Source organism: Penicillium chermesinum (genome assembly GCF_028974085.1).
Source record: "Penicillium chermesinum strain IBT 19713 chromosome Unknown utg000004l:1.0-3345178.0:1.0-3348027.0, whole genome shotgun sequence".
NCBI lineage: Eukaryota > Fungi > Ascomycota > Eurotiomycetes > Eurotiales > Aspergillaceae > Penicillium > Penicillium chermesinum.
In genome coordinates, this window is record NW_026695314.1 from 1,864,217 (window position 1) to 1,877,149 (window position 12,933).

The window sequence follows — 12,933 nt, forward strand, 5'->3', positions numbered from 1 at the left end:
GGAAACTATAGGGCAGTAATTGACCGCCACATTGACCGCCCAAGGACCCGCCTTGCATCAAACGCCCAAACGCGGAGGCGCCAAATGATGGAACGGCCTCGGGATACTGGAGAGCCTCGGGTGCGTGAATAATCACTAAATTATTATAACTCCACAGCACTCTTTCCACTCAAGCAATGTGACATGTGGTGGAGATTCCAGTTACGACATTGTTGACATAGATGACCTCCGAATTTCTTGATTAACAAATCTCGGGGTAGAGTAACCTATATCAAGGCAGCTACCCCCGTGGACTAAGAGGATAAAGGTCCATTTGACTGCAAGGCAAGGCTATTGGTTCTGCCATTAACTTCGAATACTAGAGACTCATTGTATTTTTTTTTTCAGTCGGAGTCGGTTCCCAGAATGTCGTCCCAACAGCCCGTGGCCCTAGTCATGGGTGCTTCCCGGGGAATTGGTCGCCAGGTGGCCATAGACTTATCCAGAAATGGATATGCAGGTGTGAGCTCGTAAAGTACACTAAAGCATACCAAAGCTGACTTCACTCCAGTGGTATTGGCTGCCAAAACAACCTCAGATGCGTCCAAAACTACTCCGTTCCCACCAAACCCGAACTCCTCACAATCCACTATCAATACCGTGGAGCGGGAGATTCGAGAAGCGGGCGGCCAAGCCTTCGCTGTTGCAGTTGATGTGCGAGATGCTGCACAGATTCAATATGCAGTCGACGAGACTGTCCGTGTCTTTGGCAAATTAGACGCTCTTGTGTACAATTCCGGTGCCATTTGGTGGTCTTCCGTGGAGAATACGCCGCTTAAGCGGTTCCGACTGATGCAGCAAATCAACCCAGAAGGGTTGTATGCTTCCATACAGGCCGCATTGCCGCATTTTGGTAAGAACGGCTGGAAAGGGCGAATTATTGTCGTTTCGCCTCCTATTTATTCACGATTCTTTCGTGGAAAGACAGCTTATGCTATGGGTAAGAAATGAGTGGATCCACATTGACAGCTATACCGGATTGACAATGAGATAGGCAAGGTTGGTATGAGTGTCTTGGTAAAAGGACTGGCAATGGACTTTCAGCGCCAGGGCCGTACAGATATGGCCATCACCAGTATCTGGCCTGCCTCGGTATGTGATCCAAGGTTTACTGATCCGGCGGAGCCAAAGCTGATAGAATAAGGCAATTGAGTCAGCAGCTACGGAGAAAAACAATTCAGGAGATGTTTCGTACAAAAAGGACCTCCGAAAGCCTGTATGGGATGCCCAAGACCTTATTCCCGAATGTTTGGCTGACAGTTTTCGTAGGCGATTTTCTCCGATGCGATATTGAAGATGCTGCAGGCCCCTGTGACAACGGTAAATGGAATGTTAGAAACGGACGAGGATTTCTTGAGAAATAAATGCGGAGTCACCGACTTTTCTCAGTATTCGGTCATTCCAGGCTCCACGCCACGCCGCATTATGCCTGCGGCGTTTCCTACACTGGAAGTTGCAGAGCAAGATGATGAAGGTCAGAGGATGGATAGCACTAAGCTACGAGCTAAGATTTAATTGAGATACCCTGGTAGTAGCTTTCTAAGGAAGCATCCAGTCAAGACTCGATCTTTGAATTCAAGTAAATGAACATGGCAGCATTAGTGCAGGACAGAGCAGACTATACTAGGTTTAATGCTATGCAGACCGCAAGGGCCAGCACGTTATAAAGTAAACACAATATCAATGCATAAAGAAAAAAAAAGCATATATAGTCTGCGAGACTTAGGTCATCATTGCCATGGTAGACACATGCCCTCCATTAGCATACCTCTCCTTGAGGTGAATCCCATTGGTGAGTGGCCCTAAGGAAGAGCGGCAAGCCCAGCAATTACGCCTCCAATAAGCACACAAGACTGAAGGATATAGCCATTGCCGAGAGGGAAAGATTGTGATGCACCCGCGGTAGGTACTTTTGTCGCCTGGATATTCGCCACACTTGTGCTTATGACAGGCGTGGCCGAAGTCGCAGTGGTGTTCGCAATTTTGGGCTTCTGAGCACCACAGGGGTGATCGTTGCGACAAGCAGACTGGCAGGCGGAGTCTGAACATTTATTGACGCATTGAGTCGCCGTCTCGGTACAGATATAATAGGGCATAGTCAAGGAGTATTGAGATGCGTTAGGAGAAAGGCCATTGCTGCAGACACATTGGTAGGCAAGCGTGTCCTGAAAGATCAGCATTGATATAGCAGGGAGGAGTAGCAATGGCTTACAGCTGAGCAGGTATTTTGGGTCGGGCTGCCTTTTGCGCCTGGTATTTGCAAACAGATGAGTGGGCATTGAGAAGTTTGGGATTGGCACCATGACTCTACAACTCGTATATTAGTATAGCACGTTCGATATACGTTCACGATCCGATTTACGTCTTGTGGCCAGTGGAACTGAGTCCGGAATAAGGTTCGCCATATACTGGCTGCTTGCGACGGCTGCAGCCGAGAGGAACATGACCAGGATAGTGGGTGGCATCTTTGCGGGGACTAAGGAATGAAACCCGATGACTAGTGCACGTTAGGCTAGGGACTATTACTAGTAAAGCTTGAGGTTCTACTAGTAGAGTCTTGTCGACGAGCGACCTTGAAGTTAAGAAGGGAACACATTATTCGTAGACTCACCTCAAAGCGCCAATCCCTCGTAGCTCCCCTCCTGTCCTGTTGGTAATAATAGTATGTTTGAAATTAAAAGATTAAGAATCAAAGGGAAGCACTAGAATAAGGTAGATAAAAGCCATTTTCTAGGGCAGTTTTGGAAGAAAGTAGAAGATATACCCCTGGATAAAGGAAGCACCTCAAAGTCGTACTCACAGGCTAAAAAGCAAGCAAGTCACGCGCAAACCTTGACCTAGGCATAAAGGCGCCGTTTCACATATTGTAGACCAGAAGATAAGACAGTTACTGTTGTGATACTCGTCTACCCATGTACGACAGCTGCTTTGCGCAACGAGGAATAGCACATAGACAGCACGGTATTTCGTTATACTAATATATTAGAACTCCTGCTGGGACAAATTACGGTATGCTGCATCTATCCGACATGCACTGGCATCGGAGAATGAACTTATAATGAACTGGCCACTACTTGACTCGATCCAAATATTTCTTCATTACCTGCTGTCTTTACCACGAAGGCGCTATTCCAGGTGATTTATACATCTTTGTGGTTCTGAAAGTCCCGATCAGAGACACGAGCTAGGTAGATTCGGTAACCAACTTTCAGATTTATCCTCGTGTATCGCGCTCGATTATCCTGTGTAAGACCATTCGCTCATGCTACATAGTAGGACTGGTCTTTAATGCAATATGCAGAGCCATCGACGATAAGCGGGTCTTAGGAGCATTTCTTTGAGGACCCCGAATCAACCATGTGTGGATGACTCATGATAAATTTGAGGAGAAAGTTAGCAAAGGGAATCATTTAGAAACTAAACAGAGCATAAAATCAGATCTGAGGAATTTACCCACACTAATATGAAGCCGGACAAGAGATGAAGATGAAGACCGGTGCCCAGATGAGCAAACTGCTGCTTACTAACATATCCCCGCAACCGCCCTTGAACTCATGAACAAAGTGGAGATCTTAAAGAAACCCAGATCGCCCTGCAATCTTGCCATCAGCAATCTTTTCTGCCCGCTTAAACTCGGAACGCTCGGTCTCAAGGTCAGTGGTCCTTGTCTCACAGTTCCCGAGTGCGCCTCCCACAGCCCTTGCACCCGTCACTTCATCCAAACGTTCCTCCCGAACCCTCCAACCAGCGCCTCCCCCCCGTTGGTAGCATCCCCGCATGAGCGGTCCGACCACTGCATACGCCCCCCCCCCGAAACCTTCTCAAAAAGGACCATAGATCGCGTACACTAGCTAACACCAATGCAGCCCCCGCCAGGCATACCCCACTGAGTCTGCTCGAATAGCTAATGGATGGAGGGCAACGCGTCTGAGGACGCCGCCCCGGCGGCCCCTCAGCTGCACTCTCCGCACTTGCACGCCGACGATTCTCCAGACCTCCCCGACGACACGACCGATTCCACCCTCCTCCAGCCCGAGCCCCAATCGTTGGAACCAAGCGTAAGTGCCCAGGATGCTCCCCACCGGTTCCCCGAAAGCCCGCCCTGTCTCCGGCGTGGTCCCACCGTATTGGCAGCGCCATGAGCGCGGTTCGTCGCGCGCGTCGCAGGCATCGCTCCGGTCCACGCTTATCACGCTAGAGGACCATACGGCTGACCCGGACTCGGAGACGAGTCGGGGGCTGTGGGCGCGGAGCGTCACCATTGACGATCATGTGGTGGTGCGTGGGAGGACGGGGGTTGGGGCGTATGTGGTATGGAATTGCAATATACAGACGCTTGATGTGGGTGACATGATGCGCGTTGTATATTGGCGTGTGGTTGGCTAATTGGAATGGTTCTTGCAGGGTGGCCCGATGGTTGTTCGTATGAGGTGTGTTCTACGTTTGCAGCTTGGCCCAGTCAAGCGGAAATTGACACTGACCTTGCCAGATACTCCGAATTTGATGATCTACGACAGCGGCTAGTCTTATCTTTCCCGCATGCGAAAAATGCCCTTCCTGCTTTGCCGCCTAAAAGCGTTTTATGTGAGCGTGTCTGCTGCTAGCGTCTTGGACATATGCTAATACGGACGTAGTCAAATTCCGCCCTGACTTCCTTGAACAACGACGGGCCGGATTGGAATATTTCCTCAAGTGAGTGTCCCTGGTAGATTTTCAGGTGTTGAATGATAGCTTAAACATTGTAGCTGTGTTCTTCTGAACCCAGAGTTCTCAAGCTCCCCTGTCGTGAAAGACTTTCTCTTCGGTCGACTTTCCTAACGTGGGATATGGATCGGCGACGCATTTGCATGCTTGCAGACTCCTTTGATTCTGCCGTGGGAACATTCATTTTTGCATCGGAGTTATACAGCACCGGATTTAGCCAAGTGTGACAATATTCAGATCAGATTTCCAATATGTTCTCGTCAAGGGCAAGAATTATACTGTTAGTACTAGTCCCTGGAGTCCGTGGTTTCCCTACGATATGAGGCCATCTTACTTGTAGGAAGCCTGGCGCTTCTACACTCAAAAGAGTAAAATGAAAGTCGGGTACTCACCTCATTGCTCGTTTGCGAGGGCCAATCTAATGATGAGCTTCGCTAGCCGGGTCGGGGAGCTGAAAAGCTTTGCAAAAATTGAGAGTAGGCAAAAAGCGGATGCAATTTAACAAACGAGAATTTGGTGCAAAGAACGAAATTGGCCATCCACGAAAGGACAGCTTCCCCCCAAAAGCAAACGCCAGGCTATGATACAAGAATGAAAAAGTCCCCCCTCGCTAAGGCATATGTTACAGCAGCCTCGGCAAGTCACAGATCCGTGTTTTGTACTCCCCCCGCTGAAATAAACAAGATCACACAATTGAATACACTAGTCTTTGTTGGCCGGAGCAGTCTCAGGCGACGGTTCTGAGAGTGTGTCTTTCGACTTGCGTCGTGACATCCAACCCTGCATATCAGCCCACATCACTTTGCGTAGACTGATATTCGCCATGTGCATCATGGCTAGCATATGCCGAGGTCCAGGGAAGCCATCCGGGAAAACGATGTAAAGGTCAGAGTCCTGCTCCGGGTCTGGGCGGAACTTGTCATGATACGTCTTCTTGCCCTGGATTGGGAGCCGTTGGAAGGTAAGCCCATAAAATTCCCTCGTCATGTGTGCCAGCGGGCTCGGCATGCCATTAACGTCCTCATATTCCAGGTTGTGCAGCGGCTCGAAGCCCATCCCTAGATACGAAACGCCTGCTCGGTGCAGAAGGGCCATAGAGGCAACAATCAGCAAATCGCTGATGCCCTTGGGACTACCCGGGGCGGCGATGTAGGGGTCGATATGATAGCCCCCATTCCCAAGACGACGTAGTGCCGCAAAGCCGTTGATCTGGTTATCCGGACCACGACTGTAAACGAATGTCATGAGGGAGGGGAGCGCGAAGGGGTTGTAGACGGTGATAAATGCTTGTGGGCCAGACTTGCCATTGCGTTCTGCGCGCCATGCGTCATAGATGGCAACGAGCTCCTCTTGGAGTTGCGTGTCGGACCCATGCATAGCTGGCACGTAGACACCGAGAGTGATCCCACCTTTGTCAGGATGAAGGAGTTGGCGATTTTGGACGGCAATGCGCTTCCCGCTGCGCTCGAACAGGATGTCGTTGGTTTGGGGGTTCAGGACACGCTCGGTCCCGAATCGGATGCTGGTGCGCCTGGTCTTCGATCCTTCTAGATTCACGTGCTTCTCGACAAAAGAGCGGCTCACTCCCATAAACGCTATCCCCAAGCGACGTTGTCGGCGGTATTCTGCGAATTCGTCCAATACACCTTGGATGCTGAGGGGGTTGGGCTCACAAAGAGGATCTCCCCCGACAATGGCGACTCGGTTTTGGATTTTGAAGGAAAGGGCTGCGGTGCGAGATTTGTTGACGAAGAATCGATAACTGGGATCCAACATCCCCATGTTTGCCACTCGGCCATATAGAGCTGTCAGGCGTTGGATGGCTGTCATGGTCGAAAAGTCCTCCAGAGAGAAAACGCCACACTCCTGGTTGTCTTCTTGTTCGCTCTGGTCTTGCGGAAGGCTGCTCGCTTTTGATTGAGGACGACTGCTTGGGTTCAGGTATGAAAAATAGCTCGATTCCGGAGAAAGCTCGAACGTGCCTCTGCCATCCACACTCGTGGCTGGTGTGCTATCGACGTCAATGAGGGTGCGAGTGCTTCCACTTCGATAGCTGGCACTTGAAGGGGTGGGAGCATTGGAAACATTGCTTCGGAGATGCTCGATAATGGATGCATTGGAGGCGACTAGCTGGTCGTCCAACGGGGGAGCATAGAGCTGGTCAAGCAATGCGTGACCGAGTTCCTCCAGCAGTAGCGGTTTGCGGTTCTTCGGGGCGTCGTTAGTATTCCCCTTTCGACCCCGGCGCGTTCGCTTCTTCTTGTCAGTTTTCCCGGTGGGAAGCGGGAAATCGGTGACAGATGGTGCTTTAAGATCTGGCGCAGCTGTGATCAAGATGGGGGGGTACCGCCTCAAGAGGCCGAGGCAGTAGATCAGTCATGGTCGGAGAAATATCAAATAACCTGATCGGATATCGAAGGAAGATCAAGACCGTAAGAGAGACGATGGGGAAGAAGTCAGGGTGAAGCCAGAGGCTGGAAGACGAAGCTTGACTTGCGTAATGGTGCCTTCTAAATCAGGACGAACAGGGTATACGAGAGAAAAAGAAGAAAGCGCGCAGGAAATCCCACATGAAAGGTTGTACCACTCGTCCGTGTCCTCCTTCTAATACCCTGGACCATTCACTCTAATCCGGTGGAATCCCAGTAGTACGCCACCACTTTTAGGCAATGAGATTTGGTTCAAGCTGGGCCGACAGTGGTCACACCCATAATTATCATCTACTACGGGGCTGAATGAACCAGGGGACCGAAATAGGTATTCTCAGCGGTCCCGAAGCTAGAGCACTCTGATCTACAGCATGGGAAGCGCTGGTAAGACGTGGGGACACCGTCCATCGAATCAAAAAATCCGAATTACTTCTACAAGCACCCTTGGAGCACGTACAAACTAGCCGACTTCGGCCGACTGCAGCCCACAGAACGCAGTGGAAATGCTGGTGCCTGACAGGTCCAGTTTGAAACTCAACCAGGGTTCTGATATTAACCTTCCAGACAAGCCTCTCCAGCCCGTCGATTGACTGGCCCGGAGCCGTAGCCAATTTCTTCCGAGTTTTACCACGTTGAATAGATCCATCGCACCACTGGATTGCGAAACATGGAGCCCCTCAAAAGGCAGAAGCATGCAGATGTGATGGGCCATCCGAAAAAGCCCTCATCAATGCACCCTCGATTGCTGCCTGGTACGAGGTTCGTAAGTCGAACCAAGATGCGGCTATCGATCCTGAATTCGCGCCCGCGAATCCCGCGGATCGGCTAAGCAATGACAGTCCCCACTCTAGGTTGCAACGGTTCTTCTTCCTCCAAAAACGGACTGAAAAATGCAAGGTAGGTTGCGGTCTAAAGTTCTGGCCGCTAAGGTGTTCCGCTGGGGCAAGAAAAGCTTACCATAGTTCGCTTTCCCTCTTTGGTCTCGCGCGCCGAGACGAGTCAGCGAATCAAATTCCAGCTTACCGTGCTCAAAATGAGGCAACCCCGGCGATCGGGCTTACCAACGCCCTAAGTACTTCTGCTGCTATTTTCGAAGCGCAGCATATGGCCTCGCCAATTATGACCGCGCTGGCTCCGATGGATTCTTCCCCAGTGCATACCACATGAGGCACCAAATCCCGCATCAGGCGCCAAGGTAGGAATATCGCCCCATAGGGCTGTTCCGATCTCACACCCGAGAATCCGTGGAGGGATTTCAACCGGTAGGAGTGTAGGATTCCAGAATTCTCATATTTCGATAACAGAGGGCGGATTCAAACACCAGGAGTGCCTTTAATATCAGTACTAATATGTGGGATCTCAAAGTCCTTGACAGCGGTGATTCAATACTAGTTGTCACGCGTTGTACAACTTACGATCCCTCCGCAGTCCCGGACGAGAATCGGGAGACGCTCGGAGGATGCTTGGGGCGCGTCTGCAACCACCGTCGAGTCTCCTACTATCCTCACTAGCTAGCGCATGTGATAGCCCACGAACACTCAGTGATTAGTTGGGTCTCAAATGCTGCCATTGAGTTACTACTTAAGGAAATTCTTACTATGATTGGCCTCCTTCAGTCGTACAGGATCTTATTCCCAACGACGAGTCTATAGTAATGTAGGGTTCACACGAGCCTAGTATTGCTCATGTGACGTTCTCAGACGCAGATCATCCAATAGCCTAATCATGGCATAGAAACAGATTGGTACATAGTGTTGACCAGTAATGTTCAACTCATTATCTGATTCGTAATTAATACCTTTCTAATGACATAATACATCACGCGAGTTAGCCAAGGTCTATTGCCTCCATGAAAGCATTTTTGCGCAGTTTTCGTTACGCTCTCTTTCTACTGAGCATCAGGAAAGGTGTGGGGGGTTTGGAGAGTTTCCTTCGACGGGCGAAGCCAGGGACCAATCAAGTGGTCAAAAGCAGGAGAGTGCGCCACACGAGGAGTCAAGTCCTCCAGATCCCAGAGGTAGCCAAGGGTCTTCAGAACAGAGGTAGCACTGTAGGAAGAGGCCTTGCCGGTAGCTGGGTCCACACCGTAGTTCTCGATATAGCCCTTGGGGGCGTAAGGAGACACCAGCCAGGTAGGCATACGGCCCCCTAAACGGTCGAAGGTGAGAGTATAGCTCTCGCCATTGGGAGCAGTTTCGGTGTAGGTCTTATCGTCGGGGCGGACGGCAGCAGGAGGAGCAACGTGGTCGAAGAAGCCACCCGTCTCGTCGTAAGTAATGAGAAGAAGGGTCTTCTCCCACTGGGGGCCAGCGCGAACAGCATCGTACACCTGCTTCAGCAGAACTTGGCCGAAAGAAACGTTGCCGGAGGGGTGCATGGAGTTGGTGTTCAGACCGCAGCAGGAGGGGTTGATATAGGAGATTTGGGGCAGCAGACCCAGGTAGGCATCCTGGTAGAAGTACTCTAGAGGTACAACGCTGCTGTTGGCGTTCTTGGCGGTCCAGTCGAAGAAGAGCGCATCCGGCAGGAAAGCCCCGTCGGTGCCGTCGTAGTTCTTCCATGAGATTCCTTTCTCCGTGGCGGCCTCGAAGATACTCTTGACGGTCACAGTCGAGTCCAAGAAGCTCTCGTCATTTTTACCGTGGCCATCGGCCGTTCCGGCAAGAGCGCAGAGACGGTTGGGGTTGGTAGGCTATTTACAATTGTCAGTACAGTGCCATGGATATCACCCAGAGCTTGACTTACGCCGGGCACGCAAGAGTGCCAGTAGTTGAAGGTGGTGAATTCATCAACCAGGTCAACCCAGAGTGGGGACTTCGTCCTCCGAGTAGTAGCCCATGACTTCTTGGGTGGCACGCTGGGGATCGAGGCCAGGGTAGGAAGACAGCTGGCGGTCCACGAAGCCCTTCAGATTAGGCTTCAAGGTGCCATTGGAGATGGCTTGGTTATCGGGAGTGTAAGTTCCGTAGAACTCGAAGTTGTTTCCGGTCACAGAGTGATCGGGATCGTGAAGGACCGAGTCAAAGTCCTTGTACTGGCTAGGCCACTTCTTGCTTGAGGGGTCATTGACCTGCTGGGGATTGTAGAAAGGCCCATTGTTGACCACGTTGTCTAGCCCATTGCGGTGAACACCACCCAGCATGTTGTCGAAAGCACGATTCTCCAGAAGGATCCAGACCACGTTCTCCACCTTGTCCTTCAGGTTGGCAATGGACTCTTTCGAGCCGGATTTGTAACCAAAGGGCTCCTGGGTGCTTCGAGGAGAAGCGACAGCGCCCATGGCGCTGCTTGAAAGGCCAAGGACAGAAACGAGTGTGTTCGCCTTCATATTGAAGCTAGGCCTCGGGGAAGAGAATGCTAGGGGATGGAAGAACGAAAATCATTTCCCAGACTGCGCGCATCGCGTGGCTTTATGTCGGAGTCCCCAGAGAAGAGAAAGGCTACACGTGCGTGAGATAGCGGATGAGCTCCGATGAGCATCGACCGCGGGGTTGGCGCGCAACACAAATGAGTGTTGACGAACATACTCACATGTGGCCGTGGTGGCTTTTCATAGGCCAAAAAGACCCCACGAGAAATCTAACCACCTCATCCTAAAATGGGGCGGCAGATAAGCGGGTACTGGGACTGGTTGGAATTGGGAAAAAGCCCCCTGGCGGCATGGAATGTTCGATTGACGAGATATCAGGAAGGCGCTGTGCATTCGTCGCTGTTCCTGTCAATATGTGGAGCTTCGCGTGCGGTGCCTGTCGGCGGGGGGAGGAATCAACTCGCTCGGCCAATCACATCTTGCAATTCCCCCCTGTGCTCATCTTTAAACATCGAAACCTCCCCGTGCAATCCGCCAATCGTGGTGCTTTCTTGGTGCATGTTTTCCATCGGTGTGGTGTTGTGCGCTCTCGGATATCAACCGACTCCAAGAAAGTCGAGTCAGCTTGGTGCTCAAGCAATTCCCTCTGATCCACATGGCACTCGCAGGCCAAGAGGGAATTCACCCCCCTTCCCCACCTGCCATGGAATATACATCATACCACTGTAGGAAGAAATTTGACCAGAGATCTGCGATCAAATTCACCGCGTCGGCAAAATATTCCGAATACATTGCTCTACAATGCCAAGCATGTTTCCTCCCCTTTTCTAGAATCTGTCATCACAACAGCCTGCTCAACGCTAGCTGTTCAAGCAGATCATCTGCGAATCAGCCACGAAGAAGTTCATGTAGTGATCCTCTATTGCAAAATTGTCTTGCAGATGATCCATAGAGCCTCAAGCGGCATACTTTTAAGCTATTTCTCAGCGGGAAAGCGGCGAGTGAAGATTGTCGCTTCCGACACCGGGGATCTTGAATCATGAGTAAGAATTTCGGCTGGATTCTTTAAGACAGCCACAACGGCCAATCAGGGAAATGGCACCTCGCGAGAAACTAGGATTGCATTCTTTGCCCGGAATTGGGTGGGGAGTACAATTCGGCTGGGGTCCGTGTTGTCGGACTTGAAAGCGAAGAGCTTAACCTGACCGGGAGGTCAAATTGTGGATCTTGGTCCAAAGCTTCTTTATCCAGCCCTGCTTGGCAAGCTCTTCAAACTCGAGGCCAGATTGACACAGTAGAGGGAGCATATCGCTGGTCTCCTGACTCAATGAGGGATTCGCGACATTCTTCACATCCACTGTAGAAGGGGCAAGACTAAGTCAAGAACATCCGACGCCATAACTTCAAAGGGCCTCTTGATTGATGCTTTGCCTGGTGCTTTCAATGGGTCAGAAGAGCCTTTGGTTTGGAACATCCATTCACAGTTAGATGAGAAGACCGGCTGTGTAAGCGGGGAAGCAGCGGCCCCGGGATACTTCGACCTGCTCGATAAAAAATAGCAAAGATAGGACCTGCATGGTAATCTCACGCCGATGGACTTGCTCCAATACCAGTCTGGACTACTGCTTGCCGATGTGATGGAGTAATCCGCAAAATGATAAGTTTCTCGTAAACTCGATCGCTCCGATCAGGTAGAAGCTTTGCCAAGTTCAGACTATCACTCTCCCAACTCATCATATCGCGAACATCCAGCTCAGCCACCACAGTATAAGTGATAATGAAATTGGATTATCGTCCAGTGTAAATCGCCGTGACGCATACGAAGCCAAGCGGCAAGATCTGACGGCGCGGGGTCTCCCCTACTGGGTAGCCATGGAATCACATAGCAAGCCGACGACAGGAGATGCAAGTGATCTTGTCCTGGGATATGCCTACCTGTCCCCATTTCGTGAGCACCTTGTCTCCTACGCACCGACCGTGGAGCAGAGTCTCTTTGTGCATCCGCAGTATCATTCTCGATCAATCGGGACCGGCTTGCTTAATGCGCCTTTTCGATTAGTGGATGCGGGGCAGGTACACCATAGTTGCTCCGTGGCTGGCCGTGACGAACTGGGTGGGCCAGGTATCAGCTCGGGCACGCGAGTTCGGAATATTATCGCCGGGGTGGCCGTTGATCCAGAGGGCGAACAGGGTGGTGAGGCGCTACGGAGATGGTACGAAAAATGTTTGCTTGTCGAGGTGGGTCGTTCACATCGAGTGGGCTTCAAAAGGGGCAATTGGGAGGTCTTCGAGATCCAAGTCAGCATCCCACAGTAGCGATCCTAAGACCGGGGAATGGAGATCTGGTCGCACAATCATCTCACTTCGCTCATGAGGATTGATACTGTCTATTTACAACATAATACTACGGAAAAGACGACCTAGATGAGGCGGCTTTTTGTTGGCTGTAGA

At 51.0% G+C, this 12,933-nt stretch overlaps 7 protein-coding genes across 7 annotated transcripts; 4 read left to right on the forward strand and 3 right to left on the reverse strand.

Annotated features, from left to right (window-relative positions):
* Window positions 1–405: 405 nt before the first annotated feature.
* On the forward strand, window positions 406–1,554 carry N7468_005598 (uncharacterized protein; the record flags this gene model as incomplete). Its single annotated transcript, XM_058474895.1, has 5 exons — window positions 406–499; window positions 551–979; window positions 1,034–1,131; window positions 1,184–1,255; window positions 1,309–1,554. The coding sequence occupies 5 exons, from the start codon at window positions 406–408 to the stop codon at window positions 1,552–1,554; spliced, it is 939 nt and encodes a 312-aa protein (XP_058330635.1).
* Window positions 1,555–1,841: 287 nt separating this feature from the next.
* N7468_005599 (uncharacterized protein) lies at window positions 1,842–2,504 on the reverse strand (the record flags this gene model as incomplete). Its single annotated transcript, XM_058474896.1, has 3 exons — window positions 1,842–2,204; window positions 2,252–2,346; window positions 2,384–2,504. The coding sequence occupies 3 exons, from the start codon at window positions 2,502–2,504 to the stop codon at window positions 1,842–1,844; spliced, it is 579 nt and encodes a 192-aa protein (XP_058330636.1).
* Window positions 2,505–4,110: 1,606 nt separating this feature from the next.
* On the forward strand, window positions 4,111–4,857 carry N7468_005600 (PX domain-containing protein YPT35; the record flags this gene model as incomplete). Its single annotated transcript, XM_058474897.1, has 5 exons — window positions 4,111–4,317; window positions 4,444–4,469; window positions 4,529–4,623; window positions 4,674–4,731; window positions 4,785–4,857. The coding sequence occupies 5 exons, from the start codon at window positions 4,111–4,113 to the stop codon at window positions 4,855–4,857; spliced, it is 459 nt and encodes a 152-aa protein (XP_058330637.1).
* A 588-nt stretch (window positions 4,858–5,445) lies between these two features.
* On the reverse strand, window positions 5,446–7,364 carry ergS (the record flags this gene model as incomplete). Its single annotated transcript, XM_058474898.1, has 2 exons — window positions 5,446–7,067; window positions 7,355–7,364. 2 exons carry the CDS (start codon window positions 7,362–7,364, stop codon window positions 5,446–5,448), a joined length of 1,632 nt encoding a protein of 543 aa, XP_058330638.1.
* Window positions 7,365–7,543: 179 nt separating this feature from the next.
* On the forward strand, window positions 7,544–8,339 carry N7468_005602 (uncharacterized protein; the record flags this gene model as incomplete). The annotated part of the gene is made up of 2 exons (XM_058474899.1): window positions 7,544–7,556; window positions 7,846–8,339. The coding sequence occupies 2 exons, from the start codon at window positions 7,544–7,546 to the stop codon at window positions 8,337–8,339; spliced, it is 507 nt and encodes a 168-aa protein (XP_058330639.1).
* Window positions 8,340–9,060: 721 nt separating this feature from the next.
* N7468_005603 (putative phosphatidylglycerol specific phospholipase C) lies at window positions 9,061–10,500 on the reverse strand (the record flags this gene model as incomplete). Its single annotated transcript, XM_058474900.1, has 2 exons — window positions 9,061–9,864; window positions 9,988–10,500. The coding sequence occupies 2 exons, from the start codon at window positions 10,498–10,500 to the stop codon at window positions 9,061–9,063; spliced, it is 1,317 nt and encodes a 438-aa protein (XP_058330640.1).
* A 1,854-nt stretch (window positions 10,501–12,354) lies between these two features.
* N7468_005604 (GNAT family N-acetyltransferase) lies at window positions 12,355–12,798 on the forward strand (the record flags this gene model as incomplete). Its single annotated transcript, XM_058474901.1, has 1 exon — window positions 12,355–12,798. One exon carries the CDS (start codon window positions 12,355–12,357, stop codon window positions 12,796–12,798), a length of 444 nt encoding a protein of 147 aa, XP_058330641.1.
* Between the last annotated feature and the right edge of the window lie 135 nt (window positions 12,799–12,933).